Source organism: Gracilinanus agilis, chromosome 2, assembly GCF_016433145.1.
Source record: "Gracilinanus agilis isolate LMUSP501 chromosome 2, AgileGrace, whole genome shotgun sequence".
In the NCBI taxonomy this organism is placed as follows: domain Eukaryota; kingdom Metazoa; phylum Chordata; class Mammalia; order Didelphimorphia; family Didelphidae; genus Gracilinanus; species Gracilinanus agilis.
In genome coordinates this window covers 613,996,529-614,021,845 of record NC_058131.1, presented here as the reverse complement: position 1 = coordinate 614,021,845, position 25,317 = coordinate 613,996,529, and the positions used below count along the sequence as shown (strand labels likewise).

The 25,317-nt window shown below is 42.2% G+C and overlaps 1 protein-coding gene across 1 annotated transcript in view; it reads right to left on the bottom strand.

The window, feature by feature from the left end:
* Positions 1–25,317, bottom strand: part of PDCD11 (programmed cell death 11) — a 43,555-nt gene that overhangs the window by 14,644 nt on the left and 3,594 nt on the right. The window contains exons 4-21 of the mRNA XM_044665542.1: positions 25,112–25,279; positions 24,060–24,221; positions 23,799–23,922; positions 22,231–22,412; positions 21,700–21,807; positions 20,102–20,308; positions 18,096–18,220; positions 17,848–17,908; positions 17,063–17,209; positions 16,430–16,681; positions 13,730–13,861; positions 12,493–12,687; positions 11,781–11,951; positions 8,917–9,136; positions 8,309–8,458; positions 7,256–7,371; positions 5,329–5,858; positions 1,338–1,400 (exon numbers count right to left, since the gene is read on the bottom strand). Of these exons, the coding sequence (XP_044521477.1) occupies positions 1,338–1,400; positions 5,329–5,858; positions 7,256–7,371; positions 8,309–8,458; positions 8,917–9,136; positions 11,781–11,951; positions 12,493–12,687; positions 13,730–13,861; positions 16,430–16,681; positions 17,063–17,209; positions 17,848–17,908; positions 18,096–18,220; positions 20,102–20,308; positions 21,700–21,807; positions 22,231–22,412; positions 23,799–23,922; positions 24,060–24,221; positions 25,112–25,279 (3,113 nt within the window). The remainder of the gene's footprint in view (positions 1–1,337; positions 1,401–5,328; positions 5,859–7,255; positions 7,372–8,308; positions 8,459–8,916; positions 9,137–11,780; positions 11,952–12,492; positions 12,688–13,729; positions 13,862–16,429; positions 16,682–17,062; positions 17,210–17,847; positions 17,909–18,095; positions 18,221–20,101; positions 20,309–21,699; positions 21,808–22,230; positions 22,413–23,798; positions 23,923–24,059; positions 24,222–25,111; positions 25,280–25,317) is intronic.

The window sequence follows — 25,317 nt, the reverse complement described above, 5'->3', positions numbered from 1 at the left end:
AAGTACGTACTGTAGCAACTTTCTAAACTAGTATCCTTGCTTTCAGTTTCTTTACTCTATAATTCACCTTATACACACTTGAACTTGGGGTTAAAAAAAAATATGCTTCCCATACAAAATGGAGGAAGCTTAGTTAGGTAGCAGCTTGCTTGATAGAAATAGGGGAGGGGGTGGTGTTCTGGTGGACTATATGTTCAACAGTGTATAACAGCCTCCCCTGACTACCCCCCCCCCCAAATCACACACAGCCTTAGGTTACATTAGGAGAAGCACTGTTTTTTCATGACTAGAGGTGATGACCCAACTGTACCAATTTGATCAGACCATATCTACAGTACTGTGGTTACTTCTACCACATTTTAGGAAGGGCAATGATAAACTGCAGAGCAGTCAGAAGCAGGCAATGAGGATAGTTCATAGCCTTTAGATAATTCCATATAAGGATCAGTTAGCAAACTTGAATATTTAAAATGATGAAGAGAGAGATGCTGTAGACGACAGGTAGCTTTGAGGAAGATGTCACTGGTATGGTATTGGGAGTCCCTTCTCAGTTACTAAGATGCTATATATGGGACAGATCTTGTGCAAGTTGCTTCATTTTGCACAACCAGAGGAGGAAGGAAATGGACCACAACACTGGTTTTTAACCCTGGTTGTGTCGTGGACCCCTTCTCTGGCAGTCAGGTGAAGCCCATGGATCCTTCACAGTAAAACATTTTCTTTTTTAATCCCTTACCTTCTCTTGTAGAATCAATACAATATATTGGTTCCAAGGCAAAAAGAGTTAAATGACTTTCCCAGAGCAGACAAGACTGCTAGGAAAATTTGACCTTGGGACCTCCTATACGGAAATGAAGTCATCAAACTATTGGAAAACAAACACATGGCTCCAGGTGATGGTATATAAAGCTTCTTCTGGCTCTATCATTTTACAAATCTTTCATCTGACAGAGGAAAAAAGCAAGAGGATAGAGATGACCTAGGCTTACAGAGCTAGCTAATAAGCAATTCCAAGCCTAAAACCCTGCTTCCAATCTCAAACTCTATTCTCTTTCCAAAAAGCCAGTGTTATCCACCTCAAACTATAGTCAAAACTGGTCAAAGACCTCAATTCTCTATGGTAGATTACCATATTCACTAGAGCTTCAGATGCTCATGGAGTAGGGACTAGAATGGGTAGAAGAGGTTACAAGGAGAAGTAAGAAAGTGCTAAATTTTAGGACAAAAAGGCTTTAGGTAGTTATAGTTTTCTGGATCTTCAAAAATTCACTCATAACCAGTGGTTGGGAAATAATATACTAATCCCCTGACTGATATCTAAGCACAGCCCATCTTACCTTGGTCGAATACTCAACTCAGAGACAGTCTGTGTACTGGATGGATGGCTAATTGGGAGGGATCTGAGAAAGACAAGAAAAGAAGTCAAGTTACTTTTTCTCTCCTTTTCTACCCAAAGTTAAGCATATTACTTCCTCACTTTCATATCTTGGAATCTTTAACTTGCTTCTGGGGTCACCTCAATGTCACCTTACACATAAAATTATCCCTAATTTCAACTAGTATTCAGCTCCACCTCTCCAAAATCATGTTATATCTATTTTGTACACAATTCTCTATGTCCATGTTGTTTTTCTTGGCTAGGCCATATGGTCCTTAGGGGCAGAGGCTATTTTACTGTAAAGGCTTAATAAAAAGCTTGTTGATTGATGACAATCTGAAAGCCAGTTCACTCCCTTTTCCAACTCTCAGCTTCTTCTTCACCATGATATTGAGCTAATAATCAATAATCAGTGCACAGAGTTATTTCTGATCCTTTTTCCCCATCCTGTACCCCTCCGTGCACCCCACCCCCCACCCCCACCCTGTCAGATCTTTTCTACCATTCTCAAAAAAACTAATTGTCATTATGAATTCTTAAAGACTGCAGAATCCTGGATTCCTAAATAATGTCTGCATTATGTATGTGTGTGTCTGTCTGTTATCAGATGAAATTTAGAAATGCATTCATGCATTTTCACTGCAATAGGTCCCTATTAGTACAGACCAGGGGTCGGCAACATATGGCTCTTTCTGCAGGAGCCATAAAGTCAATTTTTTTTCAGGTGCTGTTACAGGAGCGCACACTGTGAGCACTGTATGACTCTCACGAAATTACATTTTAAAAAATGTGGCGTTTATGACTCTCACAGCCAAAAAGGTTGCCGACCCCTAGTACAGACAATGAATGCCCTTGAAGTAGTCACATGTAGCTAAATTCACACTCTGTAAAGTTACAGTTATATCAAATACAGCAAATGGCTCCAGCCCAGTGACCTGCAGTGTGAATTAAAATAATATAACCATTTCAGGGGATCCAGTTTTTAAATTATCTGGGACCCCACTAAATTTATTACAAAGGACAATGACAAAAGATATTGAGAATTACTCATGAATTACCAAAAAAAAAAATAACAAGGGTAAGAAAACAAGCTATGGAGAATTGGTGTGAGACCCTACCAAGTTAGATTATTTCATGAGCATTTACAGATAGAATTGGACAGCAAACAGAAAGGAAATGGGTTACTCAGTTTCTATAGAGACCTTATCTCACCCTGATCACAAAAGAAATTACTGTTTGGAGTCAATATTAGCTGAATCTGTATCCAAGATAAGCTCAAAAAGGAAGTGGAAATGATATGCAAAAAAGTAAGACTAGGAGGATAGGAAGACAAGATTAAATCTATGCTAGAGGTGACACAATTTTAAAGGCATTCAGGGATTAATTTTCAAGACATCTCAGATGACAAATGGAAAAGATCCAGAATGGTACTGATACCCTGAAGAGAGGCAATCCAAAAGATAACAGTAACTACAACAGCCCTTAGGATTACTTGTTCATCTCTACCAAGCTTTTGTAAGAATGGGCTATATTCGGAGTATTGAGAATATCCTTCAGAAAAATGTGAGCTCACAGATGATACTCCATAGCACATCTGGTCAAAGTCACATGACTGCGGAGCTACAGTGAACTTAAGATTCTAATAACATTCAAAATGATCACAATAATCTTATGAACAGGACTCAATGCAGCTTCCAAATCCCTCCTTCAATAGAGAGCTTCCTGCCTTCCTATTAATGTACAAGATTGGTAATTAGCCACTTGACAGTTTTCTAGGAGACGAAGGTGTCCTGCCACTGTGATGGAGGACACACTTCTCCCAAAGTCTAAACAAAAGTGGGATGTTCCATAGAAAGCAAGACTCTTTCAATGCTCTGGCCTCAGCCATCAAAACACTCTATGGCCTCTTCAATAAGATGCACCACAAAAAAGGCATATTGCCCTGATCATAACAGCTGCAAGGGCAGGCTACTGAATGGCTGCAGATAAACTACACTTAGTGAGAGTGCCTGGCACACAGCAGGCACTTAATAAATGTTTACACATTTCACTCACAACAAGCAGGCACCCCAGCTGAACAAGTGCAGCAGGCTCAACTACTTTTGGTAAAGTACAAATGTTTTCAATGACCCAGAACTACTCCTCATCTCCAAAGTTCATCTTCTTCAAATGGATGCTCTCCCAGTGATGCCATATGGCTATGACTCATGGCACGTCTACAGAGATAGATGTATGGGGGAGAGAGAAGGGAGGGCCTATAAGGAGGTTGTAGCACTGTTACTAATGATGACGTACTCAAAAAAAGTGGTGCAAGGAAGATCACCAAGAACATATGTGCCAGGACCTCAAATCAAGCCACTTGAGGACTGGCTCAAGAAGCTGGACATAGGTAGCCAAAGGAAGAAGAGATTAAGAGAAGAAGGTACAATCTCTTTCTTTAAGGAACTGAAGGGCTGCTTTGTCCTACAGGAGGTGGATCAGGCTTGTCCTGTTTAGACCTAGATGGCAGAACTGGAAACAGCTGAGTAGAAGCTGCAAAGAGGCAAGGGATAGGCTGGATATAAGGAGAAACTTCCCTCAAAGTGAGCAGTCTCTGGGGTTATGCCAAAGTGTAATGGCCTGCCTCACAAAATGGGACACTTGAGGGGGGAGGGGTCCTCTGAGCAAAGGCTGGAGCATCCCTTGTTGTGAATATTTCCTGGGGACGCTAGGTCAGATGTGGGTTAGACTAGATAAACTCTGAGGTGCTTTAAAAAAAAAATTATTCAGGATCAAACATGCACACATAGTACTCTATACACAAAGAAACCCACAAAAACAGCAGTGGTTCAAGGATCCTTGGCAGTCTCCGAACACTCAAAGGTCTGAACTATTTTCGTAATGATATTAAAAACCTTCATATTATAAACAATTATTGATATAACCCACATAAACAAAAGCTTTTGTGGGGGAAGGGTCTCAATTTTTAAGAATTATAAAGGGGATTTTAGACTAAAAAGTTTGACAACTATTTAAAAAATTTTAATGAATTTTAACTGAAACAAATTTTTAATTAATTTTAAATGAAACAAATCTCTAAGGTACTGTCTAATTTCAGTATTCTGCACAAAAGAAATGATTTGATCACGTATCAAGAGAGAATAACAAATGAAGGCCTGAGTATTGTCCTGGCCTCCACAAAATATTAAAGGACTGAGAAAAGGGCTTGGAGGGATTAGGTAGATCTTCTATTTAGTATTTATGGAAAGGCACTAAAAAGGGCAATATGTACCCTCTTGATGATCAAGGAGAACCCCCTGACCAACCTGCAGCTTCTCTGAGTCAAAATGGCAATACAGGATGAAAATGAGTGAGTGGCCTGTGACTGGCCTCATCCATGCCAATGGCACCCCAGATCCATCCCTCTTACTATAAAGTAACACTCTTAGAAAAACTGACTTCCTCCAAGCAAATGTGATCCATGTAAATATGATTTTTATATAAAAGATTAAATGGTGGTAAAATGAGTAGTAAGCATCTTACAAAGGAATCTATCTACAAATAAAAGTTTTCTTGAGTTATTCATTTAAGAAAGAATTCAATTTACCAAAGTCTGATTTATACACAATTTAGGGCAGGGGTTGGCAACATATGGCTCTCGAGCCATTATCTGGCTCTTTTGAGGGCCAGATATGGCTCTTTCTGCAGGAGCCATAAAGTCCATTTTTTTCAGGCGCTGTCACAGGAGCGCGCACTGTGAGCACTGTACGGCTCTCACAAAATTACATTTTAAAAAATGTGGTGTTTATGGCTCTCACGGCCAAAAAGGTTGCCGAACCCTGATTTAGGGGGACCATCTCTACTAGTTACAGTGAAGCACACAGGATGGATACTTTCTAACGTAGTCAACATCTCCTTAACTCAGATCAACCTCCCTCGCACCCCACACTGTCCCCCCAAAACCTCCTTACTTGTGAGTAAGCCAAGTTCTCTGGCCAATCACTCGAGCAGTGACTGGATTTCCAACTTTAAGTGTGGTAGTGGGGTGGATGCCATGAGGTACATCATCCAAGATCTGGGAGGCATGGATATAGCCAGTAAGGCCATTCTCGAGGGTCACAATGACATGGGTAGCCTTGATAGACTTCACAGTTCCGGTGACCATCTCCCCAATGGGCAAGGTGGGTTTCTCCAGAAGTTCGCTCACCACTCCTGGCTCCTGCCCTGCAGACTCAGGAGCTACTGAGGGCAAAGCCGGGGTCCTCTTCTTGACAGAGCTCTCAACAGCTAAGAAGAGACCAATGTCACTGGGCTTCGTACTCTTGATGATCAAGGAGACCCCCTGACCAACCTGCAACTTCTCTGAGTCAAAACGGAAGGTATCATTGAGGTGAGAGGCCACTGGGAAAGCTATAAGCTGACCAGAATCCACTAAGGAGGCTATGGCAAATGTCTTTTCCAAGTGTTCTATAACTGCTCGGTGCTCAGTATCTTTCTTCAGCTGGAAAAAAAAATGGTCCCAATTTTTCTCATTGAACATCTAATTTTTTGCCCTATAGTAAATATTAAGTATCCACACTAGTCTTCACACACACTTCTGTGCTTTTGCTCAGTTTGTTCCCCATACTTGAAATGACCTCCCTCCTTTTCTTTGCCTACTGAATTCCCACCAATCCACAGAGCTCCAGGTGGTAGAACTTTAGGACCAGGGGAGAGAAGTTAGAGACAGATTTCAAATAAAAGTAAGGAGTCCTCTAATAATTAGAGGTGCCTGAAAGTGAGATGGGCCATCTGTCCTAGTCACTTGGAAATATCCTAACACCAACTGGTTGACAGGGATATCAGAGTGAGAGAGATTACTGTTTTGGGAAGGAGGTTGGGCTGGGTGATCTCAAAGGCCCTTTTTAGGACTTGACTACCATTCTTTCTATAAATGACAACACCAGGCAGCATGATATAGAGAACTGTATAGTAGACCTAACTTGCAAACTTGAACAAGTCCCTTCCTTCTCTGTACCCCAATTTCCTCCTCAAAATGAGGGACTTGCTCTTGCTCCCTATTTTTCTTCTTGTTTAATGAGTCTCAAATATGGGGTTTTCCTCCTTCCATCACTCTATAATCATCAAGCACTTATTATGTGCAAGACACTTATATAAACCCAATATTCTCCTTACCCCCTGGGTACAGAGTAGGTTCACTAATTAACAGAATGAACATGGTACCACCTGCTGCTTTAATGTGGGTTACTGCCACACGTGGGGGGAGGGGAGGAAGGGAAAAGGGAGGTACTGCCATGTGTGCATATCTGTCTGTCTGTCTCTCCCTCTCTAAGCCAGCATCTATCTCAGGACTGTGAGCTCTAATTCTCTTATAGAGTACCTGGCTTGGTGTCACAACATGTTTGATAAGTAACTGGATGACAATGACTACCAGAATATAAATGAAGTAATCACTAAAAGGAAGCTGACTCTGAATAACCCAGGAATTAGGGAACAACCTCAGACCTGGGAAAAAGATGATGAAATGCACCTCTCTTCTCAGGCATGAGATGGGAGACTCCAGGTGAAGAGAGGTGTATGTATGTGGAATACAATCACTACTGCAGCTGGCTTTTTTGTTATAAGGGAGAACTCAAAATGTGTGTCTAGGGGTAATGCATATTCAGAAGTAAGTGGTATAAAAACAAGAGGCAACATAGAACTTTTTTAAAAATTAGGTTTAAGGGGAAGGATGCTCTAATATGCTATCATTAAGATTTTACTACTTGGTTATCCAGTATCCAGAAGATATTGGATCATCCAGTAAATCAAGAGGAGGTCAGCTCTCTCTTATTACTGCAGAAGTAGACAGTTCAGAGGCAAGCAATCCCTGAGAATAGAAGCCATGAGCCAGCCTACCTGCTTGACTTTTCTGTTCACCAGCTCCTGGCGCAGAGAAACGTGAACCTCTGACTTCTGTGTATCAACATGAAGGATGACAGCTTTTGTTCTTTGTCCAGGATCCACTGCCTTCCCTGCAAAGCCCCAGAATAAGCACAAATTTCACCCCCTTCCTGGAGTGGAGCGGTCCCCTTGCCTTCATTAGCCCCATTCACCAACACTGGCAACTTCTCAGGGCTAGGGCTGGGTAGGGGAAAAACAAATGCCTCCCAAGGAGCTCTGTTGCCAGAGGCTTTATACTATCTAGTACTAGAAGCCAGTCTTTAACTTATACAGGCAGAAATCAAGACTGCATTGGTGGCAAAGCTCCATTTTAGGCAAGCCAAACATGTCAAACCCCACACTTTCCCAATTACACATCAGGAAATGATTTTATCTTTCAAATGGGTTCACCAAAGGATTAGCTGCCCTAGTGCATATAAAATGATTCTCTTTAAAGGATTTGATTTGCATGAGTAGTCAATTTGTGAGCATTATTAATTGTGTAAAATGAAGTACACCCAAACTAGGTCCCTAAGGTGAGCTAGTCATTATAAAGAAAGGAACATAAAGAGAAATGGAAAAACAAAAACAAAAACAAAAACACCCCTTACCTTCTGTCTTAGAATCCAAGAATGATAAAGGCTAGGCAATGGGTGTTAAGTAACTTGCCCAGGATCACACAGCTAAGAAGGGTGTGAGACCACACCTGAACCAAAGACCTCCCTCCCCTAGGTCTGGCTCTCAGCAGCCCTGAGAAGTGGATGACTTTTAATGGAGACCAAGAGGAAAAAAGAAATCTCACTGTATAGAAGAGGCTTTTTTTTTTTTTAAACCCTTGTACTTCGGTGTATTGTCTCATAGGTGGAAGATTGGTAAGGGTGGGCAATGGGGGTCAAGTGACTTGCCCAAGGTCACACAGCTAGGAAGTGGCTGAGGCCGGGTTTGAACCTAGGACCTCCTGTCTCTAGGCCTGACTCTCACTCCACTGAGCTACCCAGCTGCCCCCTAGAAGAGGCTTTTTGTACTTACCTCCCTGGTGATATTTGCTGGCCCTCAACACCAGGCCAGGGACTGAGCCATTACTGAACACCAGAGAGCCGTCACTTGACATGTCTTGCACCACCAAATCCACAAGTAGCCCTGAGGTCATCTCAGCCAATGTTTGAGTCAATACAGAGTCTGGGCAGGATAAGAGACAACAATAGGGATAAGTCTGGGGGCTTGGTGGCTCTCCACCTACCATCTCCTTCTCCCCTCAACTTCAAGAAACATAAACAGAGTTGAGGGCAAGAAAAACCTCGAGTAGCTGAGTGATCACACTCCCTTTTGGTTTATTGTCAGGGAAAGAAGGGTGCAACCCAGGCACTTAAACTTTAATATGTGAGAACTATTGCTGGAGAGGAACAAACTTGCATCCCTCCCTAATCATAACCAAACAAGTCCTCAAAAATCCCAGGGGGCTCAGGCATCATTTATCCTTTGAGGCTTGGAAACTACCCTTCTAGCCATCCCCCTATTCCACTTCCCTCCAAATATCTGAAGAACATGAAGGGCCCAAGCCTTATTAGTGAAAATTAAAATGAAGGAAGAATCTGTCTCTAGCATTCACTGGGATGGGCAGGTGTGCCTGCACAGACCTCGATTGTTCATGAGGCTTCGAACACCTTGCAGCTCCTCCAAACACTGGCTTAGGAGAGTAAGAGAACTTGCAGTTGTGTCCTCCTGGATGACATCTGACAGGCGCAGGGAGAGCAGCATCCGCTGTTTCTCCTCATCCACATTGGTCACCTTTGCAACCACTGTCTGCCCTTCTACAAAGTGGTCACTGATTGTAGTTACAAACTTGTCACTCAAGGCCTAGAGAAGAAAGATGAAAGTCTGTTAGCACCACCTCAGAGACTGAACAGGACCCAAAGGCAGAAGCTAGATGGACCTGTCCAGCTCTAAATGTTATTGAATTTCACATCTCTGATCAACGTAGGGAACAACTATGACTTCAGAAGGACTGATGGTGAGGCATGCCTCCTGCCTCTAGTGGAAGGGAGAGCCAGCCAGTGGATTAGAGGTTCAGAATAGGGCCTAGTCAAATATAGTCAATGTAGTGTTGGTTTTTGCTTGACTAGGATTATTAACTTAACATTTGTTCAAGATAGTGTCGCGTCTATGGGGAAGAAGAAAATTGAAAGGAAGTATCAGTGATATTTTTTAAAGACCATTAATAGAATCAAAATATTAAAATTAGTGAATGTCATTTAACATTCTCTTATCAACAAGAGGATTTAGCATATTGTCCATTTGAGAATTTGCAAAGTGATTACATAAGTATGCCAGATAGAAGATACAAGTTTTGTTTTGCAATTGAAGATAGATTAACTAAATGGCCTGAAGCTTTTCCATCTAATACTAATACAACAAACTGTGGTGAAAGTGTTACTTAAGGAAATTGTTCCTAGGTTTGGAGTACCTCTTACCATAGATTCGGATAAGGGATCTCATTTCACTTAGGATATCCTTAAAAAAGTCTATGAGAATCTAGGAATAACACCTAAGTATCATGTTCCTATCACCCACAGAATTCAGGTCAAGTGGAGCATATGAATAGGGAACTCAAGACTATGGGAGGGAAACTGTGCTGAAACTCATCTCAAATGGCTTGTTTGCAAGGTCTTGCTGCGATGAGGGAATCTCACATAAAGTCCAATGTAGATGTTCTTCAAGCTGATCACAGGAGACTTGAAATACAGCAAAATTATCCAAATTCAGGAGAGGGAGAAAGGAATGGTCTCTGTGTCCACTACAAAGTCAAAACCAACTTCTCTACCTTATTCCTTCACTGGGATGCTTGATTGAAGATGGTACTTAATCCAAAATCCTCTGGGAAACAGCTTCAAGAATTGTCTGTCTCACCAACTCCCACCATTAGACTTTCAGACTTGAGGTCTTCAGAGTCAGGTCCAAACTGTCACTAACTCTCCTCTCTCAAGGTTCTGGAATCCCCTTGGCAATCAGTCTAACCTGCTATATTAAAATCCTATATTCCTACAACATATTTGACCCTGTGCAAATCACTTAATCCCCATCTAAGGCAGAAGGGTTTAAAAAAAAAAAAAAAAGATAAATCCTATTAAAACTCCTATCAAGAGGCTGATACTAAGGACATAGGCTCTACCTACCCTGCTCACTACAGTGCTCTCTCCATTATCTGTATGTACATTTACTGCCTTCTATCATATCAGGCATGGCATCTAGGTCCGGGCTCCAATTACTCAGTCTTCAGCGAACACATAGAGATCTTTTTTTCTTTCTTTTAAGCCTTTATTTTCTATTCTCATAACAACTGTAATATAAGGCAAGGGCTAGGCAAATTGGGTTAAGTGACTTGCTCAGGGTCACAGAGCTAGAAGTGTGAGGCCAGCTTTGCATCTAGATCCTCCCAAATTCAGGATTGGCATTCTATCCACTGTGTTACCTAGCTACCCTGCAAGTAGATCTAATACAAAACATTAGTAAGGCAAGTCTCCTTTGTGGGGGGAGTCCCAAAATATCACATAATGCACTTGAAAATAAAATATAAATTATTTTTTTAGGACCAATTGTCACTTGCCTCTTTTCCAATAAAACAGATGAAGGGTATTTCACTGTATTTTATTTTTTAACATTAAAACAAAGTTAACAAAGAAGAAAGGAAAGGAGATAATAATTTCAAGCTAAACTATTAACCTGTTACTTGACAAATTCCAAATTATTAGGAAACCTGGTCCTTATTGCTGACTTTTTTGTGGGGAAAGTTATTTTTCATTCTAAGGACTGTGATATCACTGATATGAGAGCCTCCTGCCAAGGCATATGACCACACAGTTATAACTTACAGCAAGAGTTTCTCAAGGCTCAGATTTTTTTTTTAAGCCCTTGCTTTCTTTCTTAGAATCAATACTAAGTATCAGTTCTAAGGCAGAAGGTCAGTAAGGGCTAGGCAACTGGGGTTAAATGACTTTCCTAAGGTTACACAGCTAGGAAGCATCTGAGGCCAAATATGAACCAATTCATTCCTCCTAATTCCAAGTCTGGCATTCTATGTCCACTTAGCCACCTAGCTCCTCTGTGGTTTGGTTTGGGGTTTTGTTTTTGTCCAAGATCACACAGCCAGTTAAGTGTCAAAAGCAGAATCTGAACATGAGTTTTTGTGATTTTATATCCATTGACTTATATTCATTATATCCTCTCTTTTAGACTACTCTAAAACAGCTTACGCTGACCTATCACATTAAACTTTTCCCCCCACAACAATCCTATGAGGTAGAGAGCAATCCATGCCACTCAATATCATGAAATAATACAACTGGCCCCTCACAGCTGAACGTCCTGGAAATTTAGAACAATCCCAGCTAGTTTCACCTTGGGAAGTTTAGTCTCATTCCTTCAGTCTCTGCCCTGACCTGGTATATTGTTCTTCAAAGGGCTTCTTAGAAGGAAAGAATCTCAGTGGTGGAAACAGACTTACTGATTTGGGAGCCAATCCACTGAGGCCAGATGGGAACTGGACAAAGATGCCATAGGCCTTGATACTTTTCACAAAACCTGTAAGCAGCATCCCAGGCTGGAATTCAGAAAAGACCTTGGGATCCTGGCCACTTTCCACAGCAGAGATCAGGGCTGGTTTCCTGCACAGGACCTGGGGCCACCACATCAAGGAACATAACAAGAAGGGTAAAAGAAATAGCAACTCTTCTAATGTCCTTTGCCTTCCCTTGCCTTCTACCACCTCCCCATCAGAATCCAAACCAATGAGATAAGAGGGTCGACAAGAGCCAAACATCTTTATGATATAGGCACAAGAAGTTCCCTTACTGCTGTCATTCTAATCCACTCCCATTCTGTTCTCTCAACATATATCCTTCCGCAACCTAAACCATCCCACCACTGTCTTGTTAAAGCAGGTCACTCACACTACACACACACACACACACACACACACACACACACACACACACACACACACACACACACCCTTTCTCATTAGACCCCATGGACAAAAAGTTAGAAATAACATGGCTTAAGGATTTTTCTAAGCCTGACTTCCTTCAGATCCTATAGACAACACATGAACCCAGAATTCATATTCATGGCTAGAGCCTAGACTTGGGTCTGATCAATGGTATCCCTACCTATAAGGCCCAGAGCCCTCACCCCTCACAGATAAAAGGAAAGGATACAATGTGACCATCATTGTGGCTCAGACACAAGACCTTGTGGAGGATGTCACCTGCTTGGAGCCAGTAGCAGAGCAACTGACTGTTGGTGACATTGTCTGACAGATGGGTTGTGGGAAGCAAAGCACTGATGTTGTCGGGTAGGATGGACACCTCCAATCCCTTCTCAGTTTTCTTTTTCACCTTCACATCTACTAACTAAGAAGAGAAGAAATGGAAAAAAAATTATCACTTATCTTGAGCAAAAATTTACCATTGCCCTGAGTTGGGACAATTCAGAACTTCAAAAACCACCACCAAAAACTAAAATGGGTGCCTACTAGAATTAAACCCCCTTTAGCACTCTAACCCAACTTTCCCTATCCTTTCTTGTGAAGTCCCTAGTGAAACTATAGGATATATAACCCAGCATGATCTCAGAGCCAATTAAGGAGAAAACAAGAAAATTTTCACCAAACCAAACCTTAGTGTTGAAAGGGGTTTAGAAAATAAATCTAAAGCCCTTCCCAATGGACGAATTCCCTTCCATGTTATATGAAACATATCCTTCCAGTTTTGAATCAAAGAATCACAAAGCTTTAAAGATGAAAGAGACCTTAGAAATTATCAAAAGTCCAATCCCCTCTTATTTTACAAGGATTAAGTGATTGGCCAAAGAGAGTGGCAAATATGGGTTTAGAACACAGCTAATGATTACAGGCCCAGTGCCCTTCCCTCATGGCTTTGTCTTAATATTTCCTATGGCCCATTCCATCTTCAGAGAGCCCCATTAGGAAGTTATTACTTATAACTGACGTCAAAACTTGACTTCCTAGTACATTTCTACTCAGTGTTCCTAGTCCCTTCCTCTGTAGCTTCAGAGAATAAGTCTTCCCCAAGAAAGTAAAAAAATTTCAAGGCAGTAATTTTGTCCCAAGCTTGCTCTTCTCTAGGTTATAAGTATTTTCGACCTATCCTATAGCACAGGATACCAAGATGCTAGAAAAAGACAAAGTCAGAATTAGTATGGTCTCCCCTTTTCCAATGAATCAGGTATGGTTCTCAGAAAAACAGGATAGACGTGGTAACTTTACAAAGCCACTAGGATAAAAACCTAGCCTGGAAGTCAGAAAAGGCAGATTTGGACCTAGTTTTAGTACTAATTAAATTGGTGACCTTGGACAAGTTTCTTCCTTCCCCTGTACCTCAGTTTTCTTTGCCACAGTAAACAAAATAAGATGAGTTTAGTAATCCCAAGTACCTGTCCAATCTTGACCATGGCTTTCTTCTGGCTCTGAGCTGTGCTTTCCGTTTCTTTGTCATTGGACAGCCTGAAGGACAAGAGCATCCTCTCCTGCTCAGGCTCACTTTTCAGGACTGTGACCTTCACCACCTGGGAAGAGATTAACACGTCTTGGCTGACCCACTCATAGGGCATGTGCCCCCAAGAAAGGGTAAGCTCCTTCCAATACTCCACCACAAAGGAAGACAATGCTGGCTTGGTCTCCCCAACACTATTTCTTAAGAATCCTCAAGATCCCAGATTAGATGGAGAATAAGAAGAGAAATGCTCCAGACAGGAAAGGGTAAAAATGAATATGACCCAGCCTGCCTCCACTAGTGTCACAGTAATCCTCCTGATGACAGCTGGTTGGTTGCAGTGGCATTCAGGGTAGAAACTAGGCAAAGGACACTCTTTATTATTTCTTGTGCCTATGATCAGCAAAGTCATACCCTTCAATTATCACCTAGTGACTATGGGAAGTGGGAGTTGGCTCCTGCCTCAGCACCTATTTCTTCTCTGGATCCTCTATTACTAGACCCAGAGTCATAGGATTCCAGCCCTAACCTTCTAGCCAAATATATATATAAGATAGCACAGGTAGCTAGGTGGCTCAGTAGATAAAAAGCCAGGCTTGGAAGTGGGAGGTCCTGGGGTCAAATCTGGCCTCAGACACTTCCTAGCTATGTGACCCTGGTCAAGTCACTTAACCACCAATGCCTATTCCTTACTGCTTTTCTCCCTTAGAACCAATACTATGTATTGGTTTTAAAAAAAAAAAAACACTTCTTAGCACACACTAACTACTGTTACAGGTATAACAAGTATCTACTCTATCCTGGCTTCACCAAACCACCTGAACCTCAGTGACCACTCACCACTAGGACCTTGTCAAGGAAGAGGATTACAAACAAAAGACCAATTACAAGTCCAGTGTATGGGGGCAGCTGAGTAGCTCAGTGGATTGAGAGCAAGGCCTAGAGATGGGAAGTCCTAGGTTGAAATCTGGCCTTGGGCACTTCCCAGCTGTGTGACCCTGGGCAGGTCACTTGACCCCCATTGCCTATAAAATTTAAAAACAAAAACAAAAACAAGTCCAGTGTATCCTTCACATGCAGGGTATTTTCTGGGGAGTATATCATTCTCTACCATCTTGGGACAGAGTAAAGGAACCAACCCTATCAGGATGCCATGGACTCAAGTACCAGATATTTACCTACCCAGATGCAGTCGTATTTCCCTAATTACTCAACCTTTTATTTCCTGTTGGTGAAAAAAAATAGCCTAATCACAGCCTCAACTATCACAGGACCTTGGAAGATGGGGTCTCTATTCATTTAACACTGCCTTAAGACCCATGGTTAGCAAAATTCAACCTCTTCCTCTAATCCCCAGAATTCATGACTTGTTACACGTGTGCAAAAATCTTCTTTCCTTGCTACCATTCCCAACCCCTTCATCTCTCTCCAACTCAGGCACTCCTATTCCCAGGACCCTATCTCCTCCTCTTCCCTTTCTATTATGATCTCTGGGACTTCATGTTCTATTATTAATCAGTCTTTCTTCATACTAGAACTCATGTTCTTTCCATCTTCTTATACTCATGGAAATTCTTTTTAAAGAAAAATAAAATTTCTGAACTTATACATCAATAAAATGGGTATTAGCATATATGTAATAGAACAAAAAAGAGAGTATATGAAGCTGCAGGTCTCTGTTATAAACTACTTGCATTTATTTTTAAGCATATGAAGGAGAATTCTTCCCTCCCCACTCAAAAAGATGGGAGGAAAGCAATAAGGAGGTTTTATCCCTGAGATCTGTTGGTACTATCTCACTTCTGATAAACTGTCTGGAAGAGTAGTAGCACAGTGGGTAGACTGCTGGGCCTGGAGTCAGTTAGACATGAGTTCAAATCTAGCCTCAGATACTTACTAGCTGTGTGACCCTAGACAGGCCATTTAACCATGTTTGCCTCAGTTTCTTCATTTATAAATGAGCTGGAGGCAGAAATAACCATCCCAATATATTTGCCAAGAAAACCCCAAATGGGATTAGTCAGACACGACTGAAACAACTGACCAACAAGAATAACAGAGCATTTTAAAAATAATAATGATGAGGTAAATGTGTAGCTTTCAAAACGGTTCTATTTGTTCTTTTCTCTCCATTAAAACAAAAGCCTCAATGCCCCTCTGTTCTTTATTTCTTTTTGCTACCCTATTCTCATCCTCACTTACTGTTACCCTCATTTTACAGCTGATGAAACAGAGGCAGATAATGATTAAGTGACTTGTATAGTGTCACACAGCCAAGGTCTTTGATTCAAGGCCCAGTATTCTACACCGCACCACCACCCAGTGGCCTCTTAAAGACCCCACATCCCTACCCAGTACTGGGTGCTTCTTCACTCATGCTCCCCAACACAGTGTGCCAGGAAGAAAGGGCATACTTCTAGAATGGTGACTCTCCTTCAAAGTTCGATTTCTTCATCAGTCTCTCTATACAGAGGTGAACCACATCAAATTTCTCCTCAGTAGTCACCTGACTAGGAAGGAATAGAGCTCTGGAACAAGCTGGCGGTTTTTACAAAGAATACTGCTCTGGTCAAATAGGGTTCAGGGGCTTTCCTGAGGACAGTAACGACCGTTTTCATCACTGCTTCTGCAGGCAGCTTACCTGTCCTACGTAGAAGACTTCCTCTGGAGCTGAGATGGGTTGAGCACCAAGCTCCCTCTGGGGTACCAATCCCCTCACATCATTATAGAACTTGACAATGCAACCAAAGTCCTTGATGCTGCTGATGAAACCATGTGTCTGTAACTCAGGCTTGGCTTCCTTGTAACTTGTAAGAGCTGGCAGGCTAGATTCCACCAGGGTCTTTTTCAAAGTCATTAGCAGTTTCTTGTTCTCAGGGTCACACATCAGAACCTGGGAAGGCAGAGTCAGCAAGGAGGGTCATGATAGCAGAGTGAAGACTACAGAATTGACTCTATCTCTCCTAACCCCAGTTTTGCCCCTACATCCTGTCCACATTCCCAATGAAGGGATTCTCAGCCAAACTGCTTGTTGGATGAAAATCCAAGCTGTACCAGCTTCAACTCACCTCTTCCAGAAGCCATCTCAGACTAGCCCTCCAGCAACTTATTCTGCCTTATGTTACAGCTATTTTTGTATACAAGGGTGTATTATACAGCTTTGTATCTCCTCTAACACCCAGCAAAGGGTTAAATTCTCAATGCAAGGCTGTATCCACCCACCAGTTAACCTGGGCCCCTCCAACAAAAAGCCTTCCAGTTCAGGAAGTCTCACCCGGCACTTGACCTCATCTTGAACGCGATACTTTTTCTGAGGATTCCGTATTTGGACATCAGCCAAGTGCAAGGTAGGCACCAGGCCTTTGATTTGCTCGGTCACCTTCACAATCATACCATAGGATCTTAGTGTGAACACTTTGCCCTGGGGGGTGGGGTGGGGGAAGAAAGAGAACAGAAACAGGCACCATGAAGATTCCAAACAGATCTTCCCTTTCTCCACTACCTCCAAAAACAACCCCACAAGCTTAAGAGGCTGCCTGCACAACCCAAAGACTTAACTCCGATTACTCCCACCCCTGAGACAACTGCCAAGTTCAGAACATAACTTCCTATTTGTACTGTGTTTCTTTACACATTATCTCTACTTGGCATGTGTGCACTTTCTTCGACTTCTAGACTGTCAGTTCCCATGAAGACAGGGAATTGTATGTTTCCTCCCAGAATAAATGAAAGCACCAAGGCAGGTCAATATGAGCCACACACACGCATGAAACACTTCCATGCTCCAGCACAATTAACCAGGTCTAACACACTGAACCATAGTTTGGCCCAGTTGAGCACGCATACTTAGATCATGGTTTTTTGAGGATACGGTGCCTCTGACTTAGCCATAGAGGTGGCAAAAGCTAACCTTGGCATCAGCAAGTCAACTCTGAGGAGGAAAGTGACCGCACAGTGGTTGGGTTGGGGGAACCTGACAAGCTGAATGCCTCTGTGAGTGGGGGGCTGCCTTTGCTGCCTGTCTAGCTGGTCAGACTACCTGAGCATGAAAGGACTCACCTTAACTATCTGCCCTGGCTGGATGTCATGATATCTCAGGAATGGAGCTTCGATGATGCTCCTGGAACAAAAAGGAAAAAAGAATCAGAGTGGCACAGGCTGGGGTGACCAATGGATGTGAGTCCGACACTGACAGGAAGAAAAACCCATGTCACATGGTTGGTATGATAATCGATATACATGATGGTCTCTTGCTGTGGTACATAGTATATGCACATGTGTGCATATGCACACACACTTACACTTACGTTTTCAGAGATAACAATGCTAGATCATCCATTGGGCTAAAATCAATAACTCGACATCTGTGCAGATTTCCAGGCTTGAACTTCTCTGGCTTAAAGGATTTCTCAGTCTGGGAGAGGTGCCCGATCTACATATAAAGTAGAGTTGTTAGAGGAGACAGAGATATGCAACTAATCTAGAAACACAATTGATGAAGTTCAAAGAGCTCTTGAAAAGATTTGGGAAACCATCAAAAGAGCTCTTTGCCAGTCTGTTTGCACTTCTGCCCAGACAATTAAATGGCATAAGGCAGTGATGGGCAAACTTTTTAAAGAGGGAGGTCAAAGGAAAGGAAATGCTCATCTGTCAGGCAACTCTTTCGAAGTTTCATTGTATTGTATCCTACTCATTGTATTCGTCAGATTAGGTAATAATGTCGAGAGGCTGGATAGGACATTTCAGGGGGCTGCATCTGGCCCATGGGCCGTAGTTTGCCCATCACTGCCATAGGGTAACAGTGGATTGAGGATGGAAGACTGGAGTGGTTGGACTAGGCTGAACCCATTCCAAGGCTGGCAGAGCCTTGACACTAACAAATGAATGATAACAAAGACAGCTGAGCAGCCTTACAAGATGTGAGAACAAAGCAATGCTTCTGAGAAGGAATTCCCAGTAGAAGCCCATGGAATAGAGATGCCAATAGAGAATGCAAACTGGAATATGTTGACTTCATTAAACACATGCACAGGCAGAAAACAACAGAACACTCAAGAACACTCATAAAGCATCAAGGTAAGCTAGTGAAGGGGACATATCCTCCACCTCAGGACTTGAGTCACTACTTCTGGCACTGAGCAATCACACTCTTAATAAGAAGATGAGGACATATCTGGTTGTCCACCAGAATAGTATTTCTCTCAAAACAGAAACCTCACATACCATCCTGCATGCTTCTTTGTTTTTTCTATACTTTACCATCAGGACAACCAAATCAGAAAAGTTTAGGACAGTGGGTTGTCCTATATGGCCTCTGATTCTCTTTATGTCTGATAGCACACACTTGCCAGGGCAGGGTTCTCTTTGGCACTGGTGCAGCATTTCCAACCATAGACTAGAGGTCACCCAGAACCATGCACAATTTTTTTTTTAAACCCTTACTCTTTCTGTCTTAAGAGATAATAATTCCAAGGCAGAAGAGCAGTAAGGGCTAGGCAATGGGAGTCAAGTGACTTGCTCAGGGTCACACAGCTAGGAAGTGTCTGAGGCCAAATTTAAACTTAGGACCTCTTGTCTCTAGGCCTAGCTCTCAATCCACTGAGCCATCTAGCTGCCCCCAGAACCATATACAATCAATAAGTTCTAATACCTAGAACAAGTGGAACACTAACATGGGCTACTTCATTAAGTAGTAAATTCTGCACTGAATGGTTAAAATGGGTTTTTTGAAAAATGGCTTTATGATTCAGGTAGAGGTTGGGGTAAATAATCTTTAAAACCCTTGTAGGACCTTGGAGCTCTTTAAAAGTACAGGAAGGGGAGCAGCTGGGTAGCTCAGTAGATTGAGAGCCAGGCCTAGAGACAGGAGGTCATAGGTTCAAATCTGACCTCAGACACTTTCCCAGCTGTGAGACCCTGGGCAAGTCACTTGAACCCCGCCCCCCTTCCCCTTGCCTATCCCTTACCACTCTTCTGCCTTGGAGCCAATATACAGTATTGACTCCAAGATGGAAGGTAAGGGTTTAAAAAAACGAAGTACAGGAAGCTTCCTAAATAACATACCATTTCATAAATAGTAAATGAGTATCAATTTTTTAAAAAGCATGTGCATGCGGAAACTCAAGTAAAGCCATTCAATCAAAGCAAACAAATACTACTCTAATAAAGTAGTAGATTCAAGGACCATCCAACCAGCATCCTCTGATTTCCTAAAGCAAAATAAGACAATTTCACACAAGTATAAGAGGAAGCAGTCAAGAGCATCAAAGTCCTGTTCCCCTTCTAGTGGTGTGTCCACGCATGTCCTCCTCACCTTGGCATAGGCCAGAGACCCATCCTTCAGCCTGAAGGTGGCACCAGCCTTTGTATAGAAACTCTGGACAGGCACGTCATTCAACACAGCTCCAATGAGATGGTGGCAGAGACGAGTGATGGGACGACCAGCTTGCAGGAAGGAGGAATGCAAGGTTAGTCGGACAGATTTGGTACGTGGATGAACTGAGAGGATACAGGCCCTCACCTGTACGGACAATCAAGGAAAAAAGATGCATTAAACAAGAAAGGAAGCACAGCAAATCAAGCATCCTAGACTAGACCTTCCAGAGTCCCAAACTCTCAATAAATCTATTAATGACCTCAATCTACCCGTGACATCAGTGCCGTTATTACTTCATGGGCTCCAAGATGTCAGGAGCAACAACTGACTAAACTGTTGTCTTCATGTAATGAAGTGTTTTAATCAGGAATTTGTGATGGAAACTGGTATTACCAACTGGCTCAGGAATACCACAGTCACACTAGGGGTTCCCTAAGTGTAAAAAGGCTGGTGTTGGTGCTCTGGCCACTGGTTAAGCTTTGAAGCTTCAGCTAATTTCAGAGGTAGCTTATTCAAGATCTAAGACCCATAACTGGTCTGGAAAAACAATTTATTTATTTATTAATTAGGGCTCTTTCTAGAATACTCTGTAAACTATAAAGTGTGCCATAAATGTGAGATTACTACTCTAATTAGAGACAATGATGTTGAGTTAAAATAATAGATTTGGCCTTGATTACAACTGCTTTAATTGAAAAATATTTAGGAAGTCTGGTTTCCTGCTAGGAATTTTAAAAGCTTATATATAATTCAAACCTCCAAAATTCAGTTACTACTACAACAGTTCTTAGAACAAACAAATCACTCCATGATAAAAGGAGTGCAATCAAGATTGAGACAGGTAGGCAGCACAGTAGATAAATCCCAGGCCTTGGAACTAGGAAATTTTGAGTTCAAATCCTACCTCAAATACATACTAACTTGGAAAGGCACTTTACTCACTCAGTCTTAAGTTTCCTCATCTACAAAATGAGAATAATAATAGCATTGAGCTCACATCATTACTGTGATGACATGATATACACAAAATACAACATAAATACTACTAATATTAATTTTTATAACTGTTCTTCCTTTTAAAAATTCTACAGGAGGGGGAAGCTGGGTAGCTCAGTGGATTGAGAGCCAGGCCTAGAGATGGGAGATCCTAAGTTCAAATCTGGCCTCAGACACTTCCCAGCTGTTTGACCCTGGGCAAGTCACTTGATCCCCATTGCCTACCCTTACCACTCTTCTGCCTTGGAGCCAATACACAGTATTGGCTCGAAGACAGAAGGTAAGGGTTTTTAAAAAAAAAAATTCTACAGGATAAAGGGAAGAATAATAACAATCACACAGAAAATCAAAAGATCAGGTCCTTGAAGTCCCAGATTTTGTTACCTTTTCCTACTCAGTCCATTATACCTGAGGAATTGACTTAGGTGACAGCAATCTCTGGCCAAAGAAGCTCCTGGTATTTGTGGAATGGCCAGCCTACCCTTGAGAACAGTAATGAGGGCAGGAAGCAGCTGGGGACATGGTCTGGCAATTCTTACCATTTGGGTTTGGAAGTAATGTCCAGTCTTTTTAGAATCCAAGTGCATAAAATCAACCAGTCCAGTGAAGGAAGAGAGGAAGCTTAGGGAGAGACCATAAGGGGTCACCTAGAAAGAAAAGGAACAAGCTTAAATAAATATCCTCTAAGTTTCATCTCATAAATCAGCAAAAGTGATGAGACAGCAAGAGTCAATGTTAGAGGAACTATGGGAAAATAGGCACATCAATACCTGGTCAGTCAGCCCTTCCAGAAGACAATTTGAATTTATGCAAGAAAAGTCACTAATGAGTTCATACTCTCTAACCCAACTATCTCACAGCTAGGCATAAAGAAGGTCAAGCAATATTTTGTGGTAGCAAAAAAAGATAGGTGTCCACCAGTTTGGGAATGAGTGAAATGGGGGAATAAATCTCATTATACAATCATGGAAAGTGCTTAAGAACAGCAATGCTCACCTAAGTAAATGAAATGTCCAGGACTAGCAGAAGGGACTCAATCAGCTTTGGTTAGTTAACATCACTTGGCTTACCTTCTGCACCTGAGCTTTAACCACCAGCCCTGGTAGTAGATTATCTAGTGTCCAGTTTTGCTCTTCCGTAGCAATGGCAGCAGAAACCTCCGATTGAATAGTAGACAGACGGACACTCCCCCCGTTGCCTTTTACTTCTTCAATAAGGCAGTTCAGATACTGGCCAACCTGAAGTTTAGTACCTGAAAGTTAAGAGTAATCCTTAAAAATGAGAATTTTCCTTATGACAATGGCCTGTTCACTTGGGGCAAGTTAGCCTCTGAGAGAAATCCAGGTTCTAGGACCCACTTATCATCCTGGGTCTACCTCGTAGGAGCAAGTTTATTTCCAATCAACCAATCAACCAACTAAGCAGTATAAAAAACCCTGATGTTGGGAAATATCGAAGGGGATGGCAGATAAGATGGATGATGTCATGGAAACAATGAACATGAGCTTGGAAAGATTACAGGACAGTGAAGGATAGAAGAGCCAGGTGTGCTATCCTTCATGGGGTCACAAAGAGTCAGATACAACTCAACAATAGCACTATATATCAGGCATAGTGCTGGGTACTGGTTGCCTTTAGAAACCCCATATTCACAATTTTTTCATTCATACTCTACAATCTCCTAAGGTTAGCCTTAGAATAAAAACTGCCCCAAGAGAATAAGGCCAAAGGCTGAAGTTTCAACCAAGGCTTTTCAAGGGAGGTCAAGTGAGGCAATAAATTTAAAGCCAGCATCTCAATAGGAATATTACAATTCTAAATACACTATTTATCCATCTCCATCTAAGAGTCTTTACATTCTTCAAGGCCTGGCTCAAACGCTGCCTTCTCTGTAAACCTTTCCCTATTTCTTCCAGTCACAAATGATCTTTCCTTCCCTTCCCCTCACATGGCATTAAATCTTTCCCTTCCTGTTCTTATATTCCATTCTGTTCTATAGCTATTGTGCAATACTGCATCTTTTTACCAGCCAGACTGTAAGCTCCAAGAGGACAGGCCTTTAACAGTTCCTTTGTCCTTCGGCCTCTGGGATGTTTTGAACATGCAAGAAAAAGCACATTCCCAGAACACTGCTTTACCTATACTAAGTCCTTAATAAATGGCTGATGATTGGATAGATCAAGAAAGATGAATAAGAGCCTACATTCTAGCTGATCTGAGTAAAATAAGGAGTCTTCACCCATCCCCATCTATTGCCTGACAACCTGTGAGATCATCTAACTTAGCAAAAGTCTAGCAGCCTTTTAAGGGAGTTACTATGATGGGATTCCTGTGAACCCCTCTTAAACGAGTGATCTTTTAAAATGGAGCTAACTCTACACATGCTGCACTTAACTATGCCATACAGGGGGCAGCTGGGTGGCTCAGTGAATTGAGAGTCAGGTCCAGAGATGGGAGGTCCTGGGTTCAAATCTGACCTCAGACACTTCCTAGCTGTATGACCCTGGACAAGTCACTTAACTCCCATTGCCTAGCCCTAACCACTCTTCTGCCTTAGAATCAATACCCAGTATAAGGGTTTAAAAAAACAAACAACAAAACTGTGCCACACACCCACACACACTGTCTACCCCCTCACCTTTGTTCTTCTGTTTGACATACTCTTGCTCTTTTTGCCAAGGCAGGAAGGCTTTGGTCCCTCCTACGCCAATATCCACCAGGTAGCCATGGTCTTCCACACTGTCTACTGTGCCTGTGAGCAGCTAAAAGGGAAGCCCATGTGCAAACAAGTCTGGCGTTAATGAAACCCTCCTCCCTGGCCTTCTCTCCACCCCAACCTCTTTGCTTCTCCTTTAGCCACACCCACAAAGCTCATGGAGAAAAGTCCTAGACTCCATACCATGCCTGGCTTTAGGGCGGCAGGGCTGAGAACTCCATTAACATCCTTGGGGTTTAAGGACAGCTTGATGCTCTTGTTCTTCTTTGAGGTAGACTTTAGGCTGCTGACAGCACAGCGTACCAGCATCCCTGGCTGGAACAACTTGGACAAGGGAGCCAGGTCCTGCACAATGAAAACAGAGACCAGCTAACACACCCATTCTCTTGAAACAAGTCAGGAAATCCTGTGTCCTGCTTTCTCTCATATGTTCAAAACATCGTATAAATTGAAGGGAGGTCAATAAGAAAACAGCTTGCTATCCATCTTACAAGAAAAGCACCTTTAAGGACTGAATTTGGGATCCACCAGAGATAAAAGTGTCTGTATCATATTCCCCAGGGATACCATCAAATGGGCAAATAGAAATGTCACAGGTGAGTTACACTGGCTGCTGCACCCCCTCCCACCACCCCAAGATCAGGCTAATCAACAGGCTGGTAAAGCACTAATTCGACAGGTAGTTTTCAAATGAAGAAAGGCAAACTCTACAACAATATACAAAAGAGCTCTCCAAATGACTAACAATAAAGAGAAATGCAAATTGAATCAACTCTAAGGTTTTCATCTCACATCCATAAAATAGGCAAATAATGGATGGGCTGTGGGGAAAAGGGCAGGGACCATGCATGTAGAAAACACTTTACAATGTCTATTGACTAGTTAGTTGACTTATATGAACTGATAATACTGAAATAAGAACCCCAAAATAATGTACTTGATGATCACAATACCATAAAAGAAAACCAGAACGAAAGATTTCAGAACTCTGGTCAATGAAGTGACCAATCATGATTTCTGAAGACAAGTGGAAGCAGGTTTGAGGGATTACAATTATAATTATTTCTTTGCCCTGAATTCTCTTTCATAAAGCAAAGATTCCAAATGACATTTAGAGAGCAGTCAGACATACCAGGGGCTCTGTAATAAGCTCCCAACTGGATGGCTTAGAGAGAAGGAATGCTGTTCCTTTTCCTCCCACTCCACAACAGTCCCAGAGCTGAGGTTGCCCTTACCTCCAGAGGCTCCTCCCGATCCACCTGCTCATTCAGTTTCTTTGTATAAGCATCACAGATATTGGTTGCTTGCACATATCCCCAGAGATCATTAGGCAGGCTGATCACAAGCTCCAAATTATTTACCTCTTTCACACAGCCCAGGAGCCGCATTCCCTCACTCAGAACCTAGAAAAACAGAAAATATATCACCTTGGGGGGAGTGG